The 20,787-nt window shown below is 38.5% G+C and overlaps 1 protein-coding gene across 1 annotated transcript in view; it reads right to left on the bottom strand.

Moving 5' to 3' along the window:
• LOC120441124 (neural-cadherin-like) overlaps positions 1–20,787 on the bottom strand; it is a 370,842-nt gene that overhangs the window by 336,539 nt on the left and 13,516 nt on the right. Inside the window, exon 4 of the mRNA XM_039614938.1 lies at positions 7,709–8,718. Coding sequence (XP_039470872.1) covers positions 7,709–8,718 — 1,010 coding nt within the window. The remainder of the gene's footprint in view (positions 1–7,708; positions 8,719–20,787) is intronic.

Genomic DNA, 20,787 nt, shown 5'->3' with positions numbered 1-20,787 from the left:
CTTGAGATGTAATGAGAAACAATACCACAAAGGATGTCAAGTCTGTGTAATAAGCAGTGCTGTGCAAGTTCAAGCTTCACAAGAGCTACTTTACAGTTCAGTTCACCCATATTAAAATTAACTAGTTCACTTTTTTAGTTCACAATTTAAAAAATAAAAGACGTCACATTCATATGGTCAATGCTCCCCTGTCCATGCAGCCCCCAAACGCTGCTGCGTCCCAGTGTAAATGAATTACTCCATATTATAATGACTTCACAGAGATTACTTTTAAAAGCCAAGCTAAACCTATATGAGTAGTCTATCTTTTACCACATAAAGTAGGACAACCTAAAACAGATCAGTTTACAACTGGAACATTATGGTCGTTGGGTCACGGTCTTGCCCCTTGGAAATTATTCCTTGTTAACATCAACACCTGATGACTTGTTTTTAAGGGGACAATTTGCATAACACTGTCAGAATTATTTATTTTTTATTGGAACACATAGACATACCACTTCCATTCTAAAATTCCTTTATTCAGTAGCTGGGTTTTCTTATTTGTCCTTAGAACCAGGCTAGCCATGCTGAAAAGCTGTATTGTTGATTAGGCTTAACTATGTGTAGTTCAATGTCCACACCACATTCTTTAGTTGCAAACAAATTCTTGTCAGTTCACTGTTTACTGAAAACATGAGCACATTCATGCACAGCACTGGTAATTAAGTTTACCGAAAGCTTTGGTCTCATTACCAAACATAACACCTTTAATCTGGATTAAGCAGACTGTCACCATGTAAACCTTTACCAGAAAATAATTTTCCTATTATTTTTTTACAGTTTGTCTTATATTTTCAATTCAAACAAACTTAGTTTAGTGTCTTCAGTTTTGACTTTTACCCTGCTACAGTTTCCACAGCTATGGATATGTTAAATAATCTAAAATGTTTCGTACAGTTTATTTTAACTTTGCATTTTTTATAGCAAGTATATATTATTTTGGTGTTAAATTGACTTCACTGCATTTGTTTCTTTTACTATTTTAACAACCTGTGAATAGTTTTAATGAGCCATTACTCATCTTATCTACTGGCACTGAGCTTTTCCGTTCTCTTCTCTGCTGATACACTACATATCAACTATTTAACCTGGGAACTAAGCTTTTGAAAAAATATCACTTGTACAGCACGTTTGACAGCATCTGAAGTTGAGAATTGAGATTACTAGCAACTGCAGCTGGCAAACCTTGGTGACAGTAAAAGACCTGCACTTAAAAATCAAAATGTGAGATGAGGAAACTCAAATTGACTCAGATTATGTGTTTTTCTCTGCACCAGCCATCACAGTCACAGAAAACAAGACCCTGTGATGCAGCAAAGAAGAACAATTCAGGCTTTGGAAGCTTTGCTCTGATAGCATGTTGCAAACTTCTTAATGAACTGTACACATTATAGGCACAAACACAGGATTTCCTCAGTGCTGAAGAGAGTAATTGGGTAAAGAAGCCAAGCAGCTAAATTTTGTCAAAGTCTCTTCTGTGATGCTGTTTAGCAATGGTGTAACTCCTTGATGAAACCACAGTCTCTCTGGATGATAAGTTGAGCTTTGTGGGCTGTCTGTGCATCTCTGTGGTTTTTTATATGTATGTAAGAAAACAAAATGCAATTAAATAAGGCAAAAACTGTGTCGTCACATCGGGTTTGTGAGGGCTAAGTCAGCTAACCATCCATGCATACTTATGGTCCATGCATACATGTGTGCACAGAAGACCAAGTGTGTGCTATTTATGCTCTTTGAAGGAACAAATGGATGCAGACTGTTTCATCTCAATAAACAAAAGATGAGTAACATATGCAGCTAACAGGCTTCCCTCATTGCCATCTGTCTGGAATGTTATTCTGGCAACCCAGAATGCACAATAATCACAATGTTGGATATTGTGAGGAATATACAGTGTGTGTGTGTGTGTGTGTGTGTGTGTGTGTGTGTGTGTGTGTGTGTGTGTGTGTGTGTGTGTGTGTGTGTGTGTGTGTGTGTGTGTGTGTGTGTGTGTGCGCGCGCGCGCGCGTGCGTGCGTGTGTGTATGCATGTGTGTGTTTGTTTTGAGATGCGTTCCGCATGTATTTTCATGACCAAACAGCCTAAAAATGCAGCTTATTTTAGCCTTTGTGTTGACATACTTTTTGCTCATATATCTGCATTTATGTTTATCTGTGTGTCTTTGGCTTAGTGGAGAGTGACAGAAATCTGGAGTTCTCTTGATTAAAGCCAGCTGTTTCTCTTCATTAACTAAAATCCCATGCATGCACGCACAGACGAACACACAAAAGCAGACACGCACTGAATCAAAATTCCCTAGAAAAGATTACGAAGACAAAACGGCGCTAGTTCTCGCTACATAGAAATGAAAGCTGTATGAATAAAGTTGGTTTGAAGTGTTTTGTTTCCTGGCATTTATTTTCCCTCTATGTAATATTTCTACCAAAAACTTACAGAAAATTGCAAAATGTTCAAGATCGTAATAAACCTTTGACACAGATTAGATGAATAATTTAATAGTGCAAATTGCCTAATGAAAAAGACTTCTATTTTATTGTATCATATGAAAAAGGTTATGTTTGTTTAACTATTTACTTAGATAAATCAAGTGTAACTGATGAATGAAAAAGAAACAGATCTGGAGTTTATTCCAAGATTGAGCTTGCATTTAGTAATTGTTCATTTGAACCTTTGATATGAAGGTCTTACTGACGTGGACCAGCGTTAGGCTGAAAAAGCCAAATAAATAGCACCAACATTAGAGGTGGCTAAATCAACAATCAAGTACAAAAAACTGCATACTGTTGTTAAATATTAGTTTTAAAATCAGGCCTGAAATACACATTTTTGATACTTTATTTAAAAAAAATTTAATATGTGGACTTATGGTCTTATCTTTTTCCTTTTTTCTTATTTAGGTGGATATATATGTTGCCAGTGGCTGCTAATATATTTATGGGTAGACATATGTTGGCCAGTTTGAAACTTGTAACATATTGAGCAACCCCCGCTAAATAATAATTACAGCGTTCCCCTCTGTAACGTTTGATGTAGCCTAAACAAGTACAATGATATAGAGTTCAACAAGAAATAATGTAATATAATGAAACAAATATGTGAATACACCAAAAACAAAAAAGTCAAAAATTAATACAATGAACAAAAACAAATACATGTAAATCCGATGATGCATTAGTTAAGTAAATTATGAAGGATATTGGCGTTTAGTTCAGGCAGGAGAAGAGAATCAGACGTGGCACACGAAAAATGTGGTGGAAGGAGAAACTATAAAGATAGAAAAAGAACTTCTGCATGACTAACCAAATTAATCATTTGACTAATTAATCAAATTAATCATTTCATTAATCATTGTGCCAACAGGAGTCACTGCAGTCAAAGAACAGTCTCATACTGGCTGTTTTAGAGACGAAGGAAGAACCTCTGGGGAAAATTAATGGGCTACTCACTTGGTGCTCTTATAGGGGTTGGCACAGTATTAAACGACTTGTGAAAATGAGGGGCTAGGGATATCAAACTCGAGCCCACACACGGTTTATGTTGGGAAAATAAAAGCGGGGAGTGGTATTATCTTGTTTGAAATGAAGAGCAGCTGTGCATGGAAAGGAAACCAGTGACTTTTGTCATATAGGAGGACATGCCACTGATTTTTATTCATTCCATGGAGATTTACCCTAATCTTAAGCATGCCAGCTCCGTGATCATCCACCACAAAAGAAAAACAAATCTCACAATGTGATTGTGTGAACTGATTTGTTTGCTTACACACACACAACATGAGTAATACAAGCAGACACACACTTAACACTGTGGAAGCTCAGCAGCACTTGTGAAGCGGACCACAAACGCTATCTCAGATCCTGACACAAGACTTTCGGTTTCCCCCTCCCAAAAAGAACACGTCTGTCCCTCGAAGAATCATGTCAGAAGCTTTCTCCCTCACAGTCTTAAACTGAGCCTCCACTCAAACCTAAATCCCTGGAGTGAGAGTGAAAATAAGAACGAGAAAGTAAGAGAGCAAAGAGACACAGAGAGGAGAGAGAAGTGCGCGACAGAGAGACAGACAGAGAGAATGAGATGGGATTACAGGGATAATGCGAGCAGATGGAGGGAGGTCGTGGCTCCAGCAGGACTCTCCACTCCAAACGGATTAAAAGACTTCAGCCGAGCCACCAACAACTGAACTGATGATGCGTTCCTCGCGCTTGAGACTCTGAGGTGATCCAGCCTCGTCCCCCACTGCTAAACCCAGAGATGATAACTTGCTGTCTTTTAGCGTGTAGCAGTAAACAGTTAGATCATGGTTATGTATTTCAAGGCCCCTCCATTCTTCCTCTTCAGTCAAACTTATAAAAGCTTTTAGGCTTTTTTAAGCCCCATCCATTTACGCAACATCTGTGCTTATCCTCTCACTAAAAATTTGCTTTAACTTACAAAATCAAATTCAAATATAGTTGCACCCAAAGGACGTCCAGGAATCAATTAGCCAAACTAACAGAGGAGGATCTGATCACATAAAATCGACATTAGATATCCTTTAGCCTTCAAATACACTAAACCATTTTACACTTTTTCTGACTGCTTCACAGTAGACGACTTCTCAACACAAGTGTTTTCCACGCAACAAACTTTTCATTTCATAAAAATACAGGGGACGCTTCTGTCGCCACCTCTTATGCATAGTTTTACATCTTTTAAATAAAAATGAAAAATAAAAAATTGCTTTGTTTCATTCTCCCTCCACCAATTCATTCTTGACAAGAGTGGTTTGAGGTTTTGTTTTTTTTTTTTTGCAAAGTGTCTCCTATATGTGTCTGTTTGATGCCTGCTAATTTGTAAATGATAATAATAATAATAATAATAATAATAATAACGTCTTCTAGTTGCCTGTCAGGAAAGATGAAACTAGTTTAACTTTTGACAGCCTGTAAGGGAGGAAACATCAGCTACTAACACATTTCATCAGACAGTTAAAGTGATTCTTTCTTTAATTTAAAAAGTTATATACAATGCACTAAAGGTTAATGTCACGACTCCTATCGATCTATCTGAAATCTAAGTTTTACTGCATGGCATTATATTTACTTTTTTGCTGAACTGAATACCAAGTGTGCAAGGATTGTTCAAAATGTTAAAGAGATACTCCCAAAAATATTCAACTTTAACAAACTTTTACTCTTAAAGACTAAGTTGTCATACTTTCCCATATAAGTTGTCTCATGCTTTTTAGCATTTATCACTTTTTTGGGAAAATTGCTTTTTTGCTTTATTTGAGGGGAAATTTATTGGTGAAAATGTTTTAAAATGCATTAAATAGTCTTAATATTTTTGATAAGTCTTGGAATCAAATTCATGTCAAGGACCAGTGGAGACCCCTGGTGGTTAAGCTAAATTTCCAGGCACTGTACTGTTAAAATCTTTAATTATTAGTTATTGAGGTATAGCTATTGTTGCATTAAGACATTTGATAACACAACTCTGTGAAGTTTGTAGTGTATTGTTTCTGCAATTTCTAAATGCTCCCTGTGTATGCATGAACATACACCAGCTGGAGGGTCTGGCACTGATATAACATTGTACAGTGAAGTTTTTGGTTCCTTGGACATAAATATTGCTACCCCTTGCCCAAACCCTCTCCTCATGCTTCAGCAGTGGCACTGACCAACAGCAAAAGCCTCCCCCACAGGAGAACTTGGCCCATGTAACTAAAAAAAAATTGCTCAAGACCAGCTAAAGGAAGCCAACAAATGACTCAAAGTGTTTCCCCAGTCTGATCGAGGAAGGGTGAGATTCACTGGAACTAGCTCAATCAGTGCCTCACCCTTCAACTGATGGAACCCAAAGGATCAGATGCCAAATTGCCAGTGCCAGACACCACAGGACACCCCCAGCAAGCCCATGTTACTGTCACAGGGTCAGAGGTGGTTTGGCAGCATGAAAAAGACCTGTAGTATTAGTATTAGGTAAGTAGTGTCAATCGTGGCATGTTGGATTAAATCCTGCTTGTTATTTTTATTTATTTTTTTGTTTTTATCAACATTTGGTTGCCTTAATGTGGTTGAAAAGAAGCTTGTTCTGTGGTTTAACAATGGCTTTAGTAGCAGCTGTGCTTCATGCCTGCAGAGAAAGGCTGGGCTCTCTGAGGTATACACACAACTCATGTGTATGGATATGCATTCATTAGACAATGCAATTAAAACATGAAGATGATTGTTTGTAATGCACACATGACAGCATTATGCATGCGTGATAGACACACACACACACACACACACACACACACACACACACACACACACACACACACATATATATATAGCTGTAAGGCTGTAAATTAGCACTAAAATCATAGATTGACAGATCCCAGAGTGTCTGTTTTGATGATTTCAAAAGGAAATTGTTCTGACAAATAGCCAGCATTGTGGATAGTTACTGGCAGTGTAAATTAGCGCTGTGTGCCAGGAGCAGGCTCAGCTTATTTTCTGCATCAGGATAGCTCACATTACCAACACCAATAGGTCACATTGATTGGGTCTCTTCTCCAGTCAAATGCTGTTAACTGGTCTTAATGGAACAAATGTGTTTCCAGTAAATGTATGAAGGCAGACAGAAAGATAAATACACAGATAGATGTGCAAACTCAATATCAGACTTTTTTCTTTTTTTAATTAATATATGATAATATTTTTCCACTCTGAAGTCTGGTCCACAGCACTGAGTATAATATTCAGTTCTGTGTTTCATCCCTTTGCATATGCATTTATTAATGTGAATCTGGCTGCTTGTTAACTTTCAGTCTATCTGCTCTTTTCTGTCCGCAGGTGATAATTAACCTGTTGGTACGATGGCCGTTACGCGACTTGCTTCTCCCCTGACATCCCAGCATCTGTCGCTGCTGGCACCCCACAAATTCATGGAGCCCTTGATTTATCTTAGCACGTGAATCATCATCAGCACTGATGAATGTCACCCAGTTTAACCTCGATTGTAAACACATGACACTTTGACATTGCTTACAGTCAGACTCCCCAGAGCAAGCTACAACTTTACTCATTTCAGTCTAAACACCATTCGACCTTAGCATTTCCAGGTGGCCTCACATCCATTCACTGTTTCTGAACACTGAGGTTGCAAGGTTAAGTATTTACTACAGCAAAGGAGCAGGAAACCTGTCCGAGCTGACTGACTACTCTACAGTAGAGTACAGTACAGTTTTTGTGTGGAGTTGTTATGAATGGCTTTCCTCATACCTCAAAGAAATTAAGTACACGCCCTTCCACCAGCTTTCAGGACACCCTGACTGTAGCTTGTAATTTTCCAAATATCTAAAATCAAATAACGAAAGTCATTTTAAACCGAGCAGTTTCCATCGTAGTTTCCTTTTCCTTCCTTGAATGCAAGCTCTGGGCAAAGGCACACTCTATCTTCGTGCGTATTTACGCATGCAATACGAAGTGACAAATTCCACCAAGTTACATTATGAAGAGAAACACAAGATAGAAGAGTAAGATTCAGTCCGAATTAGGATTTTGGCACTGCTTGTAGCAAAGGGAACGCACACAAACCGTCCTGTCCAATAGCAGATTCACTCTCTCTCCCCTCCTCTCGCTGCCACACATCCACAGACCGGGCTGCTCACTCACACACGTGCAAATCGCCTTTTGCTCACCTCTTTTATCCTGCACTCTGACGGTGATCTCCACTAGAGGCTCAGTCTCTCGGTCCAGTTTCCGAGTTATGATTATGTCCCCGGTGTCCCGGCTTACGCTGACCGGTGAGCTCTCTACGTCGGGCTCAACCAGCTCAAACGTGGCCGACTGAAACCTCACCGGGTTCAGGTTCATCACCACTGAACCGATCCCTGCATCCTCGGACACGTTGATTAAAACTGGGCTGTCTGATTCCAGTACTGACCTGGACTTTCTCGCTGGTACTTTCTCTTGCGATTTCGGTTTCCCTTTCCCCGGTTGGGGATTCAGTGAGGGCGCCACGGGCCACTGCCGTGGATTTATTTCCACTGCTATGCCCTGACTTGTGCGAGGTGGCCACCCCCGGTCCCGGGCAAACACTTCAAATTTAATAGGTTCATCCAGGCCGAGGATGGAGTCGACAAGGAGGATGTCACCAGTTTTGGGCACCACGTAGAAACTCCCGTTTCTGGGCAGAGCAAAGTAGATGAGCTCCGCGTTCTTGCCGCTGTCATCGTCCCGCGCGGTGACCGTGTAGATCGCCGTGCGGAGCGCAGTGGCATCATCGAGGCTCAGTTTCACATCGTCTCCGGGGAAAGTGGGCTGGTGGTCGTTGGTGTCCAAAACGTCCACCTTGATGGACGCCACCTCAGCCACTAGTGGAGACGCATCTTCCTCTTCCCGGGAGAGTCCCGCGCATTGACCACAACACAAACCGAGACCTAGCGCATATTCGGCACGCTCCTCTCTGTCCAGAACCCTCGAAGTCTTCAGTAAAATATGTCCCCGTTTGTGGTGCGCAAAGACACGGAAATTCTCGCTGCCTTCTCCCAGGAGTTTGAGATGCGCTGCCGCCGAGCTAGGTTCCCCGGCACCGCACAGCCTTTCCGAGTTGAGTCGCTTTAATGGGACGCTCAGTCCGTTGACCCGGCAGCCCGGGGACGAGTTCTCAAATACATGGCCGTGAAAGAACGGCACCTGCTCCACGGTCCTGTTCCCGAATGCGCACGAAATAAAAAATGGTAAAACCGCGACCCAAATCATGACTGGATATCTCTTTGGCTCCACGGCACTAACGCGCCTCACATAAATCCATGTGTGCGCCGGTGGGATGCGTCTCTTCAACTTTCATGAAATTGTAGCGCACATATTTGTTGGCACCATATTTGAACTCGATGCAGGAGAACTTTGTCTCTACGCTTTTGCGCTGTGCGTCCTTCTTCTCTCCTGCCCTCCTCGGTCTGCCGTCTCACCAGCAGCGCTGTCTGTCTGTGCGCGTTCCAGGAAAAAAAAAACCGCTTACAGCTCGAGTACGCGCTTACCTCTGCACGCTTTCTCACTCCGTCTTGCGTGCGCTGATCCTCAGCGATCTCGTATGAGCATCACACCTAATCCTCCACTTGCTGCAAACTGCACACAGCCGCACAGAGACCTGCTTTCCAAGTGGAGCTCAATTATTACAGGGAGGAAAATCAATTTTCTTTGCATCAGATCTGCTGATGAGACTTTGGTCATCAGGAGGATATAACACAGAACCGGCTGTTTTACGCATGCAGTGCCAAAGATACCAGGTAAATTCATCTGTTACAATGATATGCGGCGGCAACAGATTTCTGAAATGAACTTCTCGGTAAAGCAGCACCGTATCGAATTAACGCGTGTTCGCGCTCACGCGCATAAACACTCTCCACCAGCGAGCAAATATGTGCGTGTCAGGGGGATCCTCGGGGAAACGACCCGACCTCCCTTCTCCCAGTGATCAATGCCCAGTCTTGCACATCCATATCCATCACTCCTCTTTCCAATAACACGTCAGTCCACTGGATTAAAATAATGTAAAAATCGATCATTTTAAAACGTCTCCAGAGGGGCAAACAGAGAAGAAAAGCTTACAGCTTCTGGAAAGGACTCAGAAAGACTCAAGAGCTGTCTTTGTGTCACAGAAAAGTGGCCCGTTTGAGCGTGTTCATCTCATACTGTGTTTTTGTTTAGTCCCTAGGGGTCTGTGAATGTTGTGGGCAAGTTTCCAGCGAAATGAGAACAGTTCGCTTTAATATAACATTGACCAAATATTATATTCCCTTATATTTATCAGGTTTCACTGATATTGTCTCTTGGTCACATATCATTCACTACTAAACTGACAGCACTCATGTAGATTCCTGATAATAAATTTGAGCTGTTTATGGATCCAGGGCACGGTCATTATCTCACCCTGTCTTCTGTGTGCTTTTGTGCTGTTTGAACTCCCACTCACTAAAACACTGCAACCTGTGCAGTTTTAAAAGTTTCACATCAGCAGTCCTTGGATAACACAAGTTTAAGGCTTTACACACAAAAAAAACTGTGTTCATAAATTCAATCAGGCTGGTGTTTAGCATAAAATCTAACAACAGAACGTGCAGGTGAATTCACTTTCCAGTGTAACTAGAATTAAATAAAACCCTTGTTAATGTTAAGGGGTATACATCCAATCTATTCATAACTGACCACAGACAACAATGAGGTACTTTAACCTAAAAATAATCATCACGCCAAGTTTAAATAACACCCCAGGAATTAGCAAATAACTGTGATGAGTGTAAATAATGTACAGCTTGTATCCTTGTCTGCATTAATTGTTTTCTCCTAATGAAACACACAACTACAAACAACTCAAGCCCCTCAAATGAATCTATGTTGATGCAAAAATACATAAATAAAAAAAAATATCAGATTTTCATTTACAGATTATTATACATAAATATGCAATATGGTCCCTCCTTCACCAATCAGCTCCAGCCACACTCACTTATCCACCAAGTTTTCCTGGTGAATGGAGTGAGACATGCTGAAAAGCCAGAGCACAAAAATAGAAGTTGTTGTCTGTGTGCGTCAGAGCAGAGAAAAAGTTATGGAAAAAAAAAGACTAAATTCCATAGTGCCTGGACACATTGGACAGCTCCTTTGTGAAAACTAAAGGAAACTTTTATTGCACTTAAAGTAATGTAATGAGTTGTAATCAGTTCAAGCATCATCATCACCTGTCTCTTCTTCACTTTATCTCCGTGGGGAGCTGAGGAGGTGCACACAAATGGTGAAACAGATCATTTAAACATTAAAGCATTTCTGTATTTTATTAATTTTATTCACTGCTCTTATTTTATGAAATGAACCCTGAATCTTGAATTGTGTTAGTGTAGTTATATTTTATTATATTTTACTTTATATTTTGCGTTTTACCTTATGTTGCTTTTATTTTTGTATTGTTCTGTTTAATTACAGCTTGTCAGTCTGCGAATCAGTTTTAACTATGCTAATGAACGAGAGTGTAAGGCAGTGTGTCTGAAATGTGGTCGGGGTATGGATGGATGTTTTCAAGAAAATATATACCAGGATACAGAAATGCTGGATTAAAAAAACAAACAAAAAACAAACAGACTTGTTTTTGTTTTGTTGCAGAGAGGTCATCTTGACCTCGACATTCTGATTTTCCATCTCCACCAATTCATTCCTTTAACTGCTTATCCAGTGGCGGCTGGAGCCTACCCCAGGTACCATTATATAAGAGGCACAGTAGACACGCTGGCAGTATTAGCTCCCTCTGAGTAACAATTATATTACTCAGGTAGACTTGTTGAATTCAGATTGCTTATTGGGCCATTACTTAACCACAGTTCATCGATAAAGCAGTTTCATTATGTTTCTTTTATGTATGATTCTGGACTTGATAAATCCTGTATTTTATTTTAACAATGTGCACGAGCTTTAGCCCATATTGAATTATTTTTGCTCTGTATCAGGTTGTTTAAGATGGATTCCTCCTTTGTCATATTGATAATTTAAAATATATCAATACACAAAATAAGGGCTGATATACTCATGCAATAATATGATTGTAATATGAGGCGTTTCCTCAGAAACACATTTTCAAAGCAAAAACAAACAGAGAGAGAGCGAGAGCGAGAGAGAGAGAGAGAGAGAGAGAAAGAGCTGCAGACAGAGATAGATTTGGTCAGATGTTAAGCCTGACTACGGAGTAATATTCCCCACTGTGGCAGTGACAATGGCCCAGTGAGCACCAGACTGAATCATCTCTTCCTCTCATCTCTTTGTGTCTATGTGCATCAATTGGATTTGAAATAAAACTCAGTATGTATAAAGCATCCCGTGTAACTGTTTGCTTATTCATATCGCAATACTGAGCCTGTCAGTATTACAGACAGCTTTTCAGCAGATGATGTCTCTTGAAAAGTCACATATTCCAGTGAGGAAGCCAACGGGCATTTGAAGAGACGAGCACTGAAATTATCTGACAAACAACACGTTTACAAACTTGTTATTAAACTGGGATTTTTGAAGCATTCGCTGCACTGAAATGCTGTGATTGTGGTAGCACTTTACTTCAGGACAGTTAAGAAGAAGGTTTGCCAGGCAGAGCAATACTCAGACTAGTCATAACATTTCAAAAAAGATTCACTGGACCCTTTAGAAATAATTTTCAAAAAAGGATAACATGTCATCCTCAGTTACTTGTCTTCAGCATTATCACGGTGACAACAACCGACCAATCCGGAGACCTTCAAAATGTCTTACTTGAAATGCTTCATACAAGATTTCTCTATTTAAAAGAAATTTGATCATATTTGTTCATATTTTTTTAAATAATAAAACGGATCTTATTTATCGATTTCTCACATGTTAACAAAGCGCAAACTAAGTCAACGTTAGTGCACATGTTACATCTCCCTGACACCCCTGACACATTTTTATCACCCAGTTTCAAGTTGATTCTTTCTTACCGAAAACATAAATGTTTAAAACAGTTCAAGTACATATAAAGCTTTATTATTTTTTTAAGCAGTCAAAAGAAATTAATGATCATTTTCAACAGTCAAATAATACAAACACCTTATTGTTATGAGTATTGAAAAAAAATCATGCTTGTTTTCATGCTAATGGTGGAATATGTTGATTGGTACAATCATTCATTTAACTGAAAGTAACTGCTAGAATGAATATAGCTTTGCGATGGTATCTACAAAATGTAGGACGGAAAAGCTCTCACGATAACCAGGATCATGACGTCTGTTTGTATTTGTGTGGTATCAGATTAAGATGATACGACAGATTTAGAAAAGACTCACCATAGATTCACAAGTGATATTTTTGTAATCAGTCAGAAAACTTGAAACTTGTCATTAAAGTCACTGACTGTAGAAGAGGTAATAGTAAAGTAAGTGTAGAGGTAAGAGTAAACATTTATTTGAAAAAATACAGATTTCGTTCCTGTGTTTTTTCCCTATTATAACTCACAGGTCCAGGCATATTCGTTAGGTGTTAGTAAATTAATTGTGGTAATAGAATTACACAAAACACAATACACACTTTTGATTTTGTTGCTATCTCAGAAACTGAGTGAAGGATTTAACTTGTTCATTGTGAATTTCCAGTATTTAAAGAGGATAAGTCACAATGATGGAATGTAGTATACCAAAATATAAGCTCATTTTCATTATAAACTTGTTGTTTAAGAATGGAGTATTTGTACATGGTGTTGAGACAAAGACAAGATAGGATATTTATTACTCCCAGAGTTGGGAAATTAACAATATCTCACCAGGCTGTTACACTAAGACTGATTTTTATTGATATTTAAACAAACATCAACATGGACACTAACTGTGAGTTATACATTTCAAGAGTTTCATTCATGGTGGCCTTCTTTTAACGAATACTTCAAAAGCATTAAGACCACATCACACAGCCACAAAAATCCAGTTCTAAACATGACACAGCTTTAACTGAAAGAATTATCACAAGACGATAAAATTAAGGGTTTGAACTTAAAAATTCTTTTTTTGTGAGAAAAACAAGAATAAATGATTAAATTAAATGTCTATGTGGGTAAAGAGTACAGATAAGTAAAGTGAAGAAAACTTGTAACCTTTTATAAGTCAAGTTAAAAACATGCATTTCGACTAAGTAAAGACAAATTTTGCATGTAGGGTGTAGACACCATCGACTGAGTTATCCTCTACTCCAGGGATCACTGCTGCAGCCAGCAGATATCCAGGCCAAGAGTTCCAGTCATCATTTATGACTTTAAGACTTCCTGTCATCTTTTATGAATGCAGAGACATTTCGAAAAAGCTAATTTATTGTCGGATGATAGCCAGAGTTTTTGAGATTACCTTTCTGAGTTTCAGGACTACTCTCCTGCCTCAGCCAGAATTTTAAAAAAATGAATTAAAAAAAAAATCAAGAAAAGTTGAAAATTATTTAAAATACTGGAGATAGATGTTGAATAAACAATTGCCTCTTAGCCAACATGCTATGAGATGGTGGGAGCACTACAGCATATTTGACTGCCACACATTAGATCAGGGAGTGTCAACATTTCTGTGACTGTGTCCCAATGTAATGAACCACCATACGATTGAGAGCCACAGCGGAAATGTTAGAAGTCAGAATTTGTAAAGTCAGTTCAGAGGATGGTAGCAATTAATATTGTTATAGTCTTATTTATGTTTTCAGATCATAAAAGCATGTTTTCTAGATCATTTGACACAAACTGTGGATGAATTAAATTAAGAACATTTACTCTCTAATCCAGCTCTTGTCAAACTTGTGGATCACAGCATTCAAGACTGGATATTGGCAGGTAGTTGTAATCCTTCTTGTGTTAAATGACTATAACTAAGCAACTTGCTATTTTTGCCAGTGAATTCAAAGTGAATTAATGTATTCAGCAAACAAAGTAATTAGTAATAAATCAGTTATGTTTTTGGCTCAATTTAATTTTTTTGTATCTGAGGAATAACTTTGAGGTAACATTTAAAAATGTCAAGAGTACATCCAGATACAGTGTGACATCATATGTGCTAAGGAGTGATCATTCTTTGTCTTTTCTAACCGTGGTTGTGGCCCACCGATATTGTCATATTTAGATCCCTTGGCTGCCCTTGTCATAACGTTTGGCCGCCTCCAACAGTGAGCAGCAAAGTGAGAATGGTTGGCACTGAACCTGTCATCTTCCATTCATTATCATGACAACTGACAGACTGTGCTGAGGATCATTCAAATCCATGCAGACCCACTAAATCTCAATAAAGTGGAACGTCAATCTGGCTCTGGCTCTACCAAGCAGTTTTCACGTCTGGAGTTTGTCCCCGTAGAACAAGAACAAGCTGTTAGATTGACACAACACACACTCCCCTAACTGTTATTGATTATTCTGCTCACCCATTTTAACAACCTACCCAGCCTTAATTCCCTTTCTATCTATCTTTGTCCTCCTCTTGGACCGTCTGACTCACTGTGCAGCTAAATTTCAATTAATGAATTATCATCTGTAGAACATTGCTGATCCCCCCCTCCCCCCAAAAAAGAAATATTGGACTTTTTCCATAAATTAAACATCATCTTTAAGTCTGTTGATGTTGATATAGGTAATAGACCATGGATAAACCACTGCTGGAGCTTCTAGCGTGTTTGGGAGAGAAAAAGGAGGAAGATGTGAGTTCATTATCCAGACACAATTCTCTCTCTTCCACCTGCAACAGGCTAGCCATCAGGGGAAATATCTTGATAGGACGATAAAGCAAAAAGAGACAGGGAATATGCTCAATAGTGCTTTGGAAAGGCGCCAATTGGACTTTGCTGAAAACACAATCCGTAGATCTACTGGGCTGCAAATTGGCTGGGTATAATGCTGGTGTGTGTGCTTTTGTAAACTATCTTGTGGGTGTGTCAGATAGTGGAGAGGGACGTTCGAAAATGCTAGCCTGGAGTAAGTAAAGGTGGTAGAGTGGGGTCTCCACCATACCATGCGAGGTTGCCTGGTTGATTTCTGGCCTTGGAAAGGACACTGAACCCCAAGTCCTGATAACAGAGGTCTACTTTGCATGAAATTAGTGTGTGTGATTAGGTGACTGAGTAAGACATTGCAAAGAGCTCCAAAAAGCTAGCTATAATTAAGATGGATTATTTAAAGCACACACCATTTAATCTGGGAACCAAGCCCTCCTTATTAGTCCCAAGAGAAACAACAAGTACCAACAAGTTATATTTTTTCATGTAATACTCCATAAGTTGATCTTTGTACATTGCATACATACCATGACCGTGTGTGACAAGGGGCACAGACATATCAGATTAAAATTGCAGCGCACAATTATGCACAAGCTGCAAACACTAGATTTAGTGTTTGCAGCAAATGTTTAATTTACAACATGTCTTCACTGGAAGCTTTTTAAAGTAAAAAAAAGGGCTAACACTACTTTTTTTTTTTTTTATAATTTCAGCTAATTCAAACTTCAGGTTTTCTGACAAATTTGCACATGACTTACATGGTCAGTTCAGAAACTCATTTGTGAGGATAAATGCATGATAGTAAATTATAAATGACTTTTTTTGTGACCACTTTTTGATCAGACAGAGTTAAATCCAGTTTCTAATAATGTTTGTAAATATGCTCACTTGCCTTACTGGTTGCAGTGGTGATCTAACAAAAGTACAGTCGTGTGCTTTTACAGCAAGATTCAAAGGTAACAAGGGGCAACACTAATTCTAGACATTGTCCCAAACCACTCAAAGTTTTTCTTCATTGTTATATTGAACAGCACAGTGGAGAATTCCAAGAAAAATGGGAAAAGATGGCAGAAATTTAATGCAGCAAGCATATGGTCCAGAGATGTATAAGTTAATATCTTAAACAACCCAGCCGGCTGTGCTAGTTTAATGTATTGGCAATTAAAGTATTTCTGGCAGCACTAAAATTAATTATATTTATTGAAATACCAGTTGAAAATGTAATGCTTCTTGTTTGGCGACATCTTTATAAGATGTTGCCAAACAAGAAGCATGCCCTGAAAACAATGTGACAGCATTTAAGACTTCCTGTGGAAAGAGTTCAGAGGATGACAGACTTCAAGGTGCTGGCTTTGCAATTCCAAACACACTGATAACTATAGTGGAGCCAAGCATGAACTGAACAGAGCGACTGTTTCAGCTGATTCCTGCAGATGGTCAAGTCAGCCTCATTAGTGATAAGATTGATTAGACAGCATCTCCAAATGAGAACAACTGCTACTACAAGGAGACTTTAAGATTAAAGTAGTAATCCTGGTTGGGAAACATGGAAAAACAAATGAAAACAGGTGAGATCCTTGGACACTCCAAAATAAATAAATTACAGTTCCTTTGAAGTGCAAGAGACAGCACACAATATCATAGAGACATCCAGGCTGTAATCATTCTTTTCATCAGTCAGCTGGTGTACCTAAACCACGGGTCTTCAATATGTGCCAACGGTTAAGACTGGTTATTTGCTCAAATTGGCCCAGATAATGGGTATTCAGTATTCCAGCAGATTGTTGAGTGGTCAGACAGCACATAAAACCTTGAGAGCTATAGCTGTCAGGACAGTTTTTTAAACTATGTCAACTAAACAATCATGGCCAATTCCTGCAGAGTTTAGCAGGTCCTCTTTCTCCCACTATTACTTTTGCAGCTGAGTGCTGCACTTTGAATGCATTTAGGTGATGTGTCTCTCATTCCCATTTAGTAACATATGATACATATATGTAGGGACCCTGATATCCATCACGATTAACCAAACTGGCTAAGTTGTAGTTTTTTTAAATTGTCCAGGTTTAAGATTATGAATGGGTATATTTTAAGAAGCAGTCCTTTTCTAAGCTTAACCAAGTGATTTGTGGTATCTAAATCTAACAAACTGCAAGTATGTGATGCATTGAGATAAGAATGAACATGAAGGTAAAAACATCTATTCCACTTATTCTGACCTCTGGCAGTGCGCTAAAGCTACCAGAAGAAAGATATGTGTGCTCAGCACTGACCTCATGTAACTTCACTTGGCGTTGTATAAGGCTATGGATATTAATTGAAGTATACTGATGCTTATTGTGATTGCACAATAGAAAGGCTAAGAAATTAAGAGCATTTAGAGAAACAAGTATAACCCTTGTATACTGACTGGTCCCTTAAGAGTGGGCATTTGCAAGCAAACTAATAATCGCCATACAACGTTGAACAGCACATGACACAGACATATCTGCGCTTAGTTCTCCATTAGCATACCGCTCTGTGTTGTCATGCAAGTCTTAATGCTTTATTCAGCTGCTTTCTTCCTAGCACCACCTGCTAAGTTCTGTTTTTATAAACCACAGGGGGATTATGTACTGACCAAAGTCTAATGCAAGTGCAGCAGTTAGCCATAAAAGCAGATTTAGCCATCCCTATTGCCATGTTTTCACCATTAATAAACCTTTTAATATTAATATTTGAGTATGTGCATGTAGCCATTGCCTTCATAAGTCAGTCACAGTTTCTAAAGACATCATCGCTAAAATGAGTAAAGAATTAAATCAAAACAAAGCAGTCATCGTAATCTAGAGTCTAATGGACCTTTAGAGCATCACCCTGGACAAGCTATAAAAATGAACTGTACTGCTCGTCAATAACACTGGGCAGGAAGTGGAAATGCACAACTCTCCAAACGGCTCGGGCTACTAATGGAACCTCATAATTCCAAAGCTTTCTGTCCTCTCACTTTGCAGAACAGAAAAGAAACTCTGTGGATACAATTCCCTTTTTTCTTCTTTTAAATAATGCATGAAAGTGAATAGATTAATTTCCCCCCTCTGTTCAATATTTAAGTGCACAAGGCTACCACTGATCTTCACTGAATCACTGTTGCTATTTACGCTGCTTATACTGCATTGAGAACCCCCTTAGTAAGTGTCCCTATATCCCACTACTGCTTCTCTGACACTGAGGCAGAAGAGTAATAGTGTATGGATTCTCAAGTAAAAGGAAACGATATATCAAGGGTACTGGGTCAGTGGATAATTTCCTCAAGCTGCGCTATTGAGGATCAGCCGGCAGTGGTATTAAGAAGAAGCATAGTTAGGCTGGTGAATTGAGTCCCATTACAGCTGGCTCAAGTTGCTTGCCACATCTCTCGCTCTCTCCCTCTCTCTCTCACAAACACACTCTCTCTCTCTCTCTCTCTTTCTCTCTCTGTCTTTTGTCTGCAGTAGCTACACTACTTAATTTTTTTCCTAGTCAGGACCAGCGTGTAACGTTTGGGGGATGGGAGTGTTCTGTTATAAATTAAATTTTGAATGGGTAAATAACTAAAAAGAAACAAATACTTGCTTCCTTTTTTTGTACACTTTTGGTGTCAAAGTTTCCCCATCTTCAGAAATAATCAGCTTGAATTAGTTTATTTTTTACATTACGACTAAATGCTGCAAAAACGTATCAAGGAGTTAATAAAAGAAATTCTTGGAAGAAAAGAATACATATAAGTAAATCAGAAATTCTTGGACAATTTGAAATGACTGTCCTTTGCAGTTGCCTGACTCATTTATTACAAGCATATCATGATGGCTGTTACAGCACACAACATCCCCAACTGTCGATGGTAGAGAGAAGACATATGAGCAATATTAAACTAGTACATTTTAAAGTTAAAAATATAGATCAACCGTAACACCCCCCCACCTCCCCACCCCCAAAAAATCTCTTTATAAGCTGTATCTTTTGTCAGCTGAACGCTGTTTAATCACAAACAACTGTACAGTTTATTCATTCTGTGTGACATATTAATTTTCTATGATTTATTTATGTATTTTATACTGGCCTTTGGCATATTTTTATATTGAAAAGTGTCCCCTGGGAAAGCAAGAAAACATTTTTGGTTATCCTTATGTAGCTCATTTCCTCTGTCAATAATCACTCCGTTTCGTCCCTTCATCAATATATCCACATATTTTTGTTTATCAAACATGTTTTATTTGAGGAAGCTCTTCTGTATCACCTTTCTGTGTTTAGAATTATACTTTTTTAATCATAATGGTATTTTATTTATGGTTTATGTTTGTTTGTTGATTTTCTTACTGTTATTGCATCCATTGTATTTACCCAAATATAAAATACTGCCCTGCGTTACTAATAATGACGACAGAATCACTAAGCATGACCAGACTTTGTTTCTGAGTAGGAAATAAGATGACCATGTAGTTTTTATATTTGTAGCAGCGTATCTGCTGTGGGGTTGAAAGTATTATTCGCTGTAAATTTCTAATATAAAGGGAAGCGGTAGCTCAAATTTGTTTCATGCATTTAATGAGTAATGGGAGACTACACAGTCCAAATGTGCGATATATTGGATAATCAAAAGTATGAGAAAAAAGAAGTGACTTAAAAGTGCCATCATTGTAATTGCTTTTTATTTTCATATCCCAAATGATTCTATTGGATTATGAGTAAGTTATGTTTACATGCAGTTGAATGCCACTGCTGCCAAAAACAGTTTGTTAAAGCTGTTTATGTGATTGCTTTTACACAATCTTGTTTACACAACTCTTCACTTAGTTTTGAAATGAGTTTTTCTACAAAGACAATTTGTTTTCGACCCACGAACATCAAGCTGACCAAACCAATTGCAGAGGCAAGTTAATCAGATTATGTTGCAATTAAAATGACTTCTTAAAAAAACACCACTGCCAAACAAATTATTAGGAAGACAACGGCACATGCAGCGAGCTGCTATTTTTGGATGAGATGCATTGACTAACAAAGAAAGTGAGTTTTTGTTTATTTTAAGTTTTCAGTGGAGCGTGTACCTGCGTAAGGCAGCAACAAATCAGGTTTCATTTCTTTATGTTTAAATACTATGGCTGGGTTAACCTACTTTTGTTTCATCTGTTTCCTCACTATCCTCACGTACACTAAATTAGACAGTTTTACCAGATTGTTAGGTTTAGTTTTTAGGGGAAAATGCATTATACGAAGGTGACATTTCTTTGAAACAACATATATTTATATTGCAACTGTATCTAATCATTAAAACACAAGATTCTAATGCTGTGTATATGCCACTTTATGAAAGGGAAAATAAGAGTTTCTTCTATGTGGAGTTTTAAATCTCATACACAATGTTGCTATAGATAGTTAAGTGAATTCTAAAGCAGCACAGAAGAGGTGAAATATAAAACATAGATTTATTGTTTCTGTCAAGATTATTGTGCTCGTTTACTTGGTGAAAGAT

Source organism: Oreochromis aureus, linkage group 1, assembly GCF_013358895.1.
Source record: "Oreochromis aureus strain Israel breed Guangdong linkage group 1, ZZ_aureus, whole genome shotgun sequence".
NCBI classification, from domain to species: Eukaryota; Metazoa; Chordata; class Actinopteri; order Cichliformes; family Cichlidae; genus Oreochromis; species Oreochromis aureus.
The sequence above is the reverse complement of the archived record's forward strand: the minus strand, read 5'-3'. Positions and strand labels throughout refer to the sequence as shown.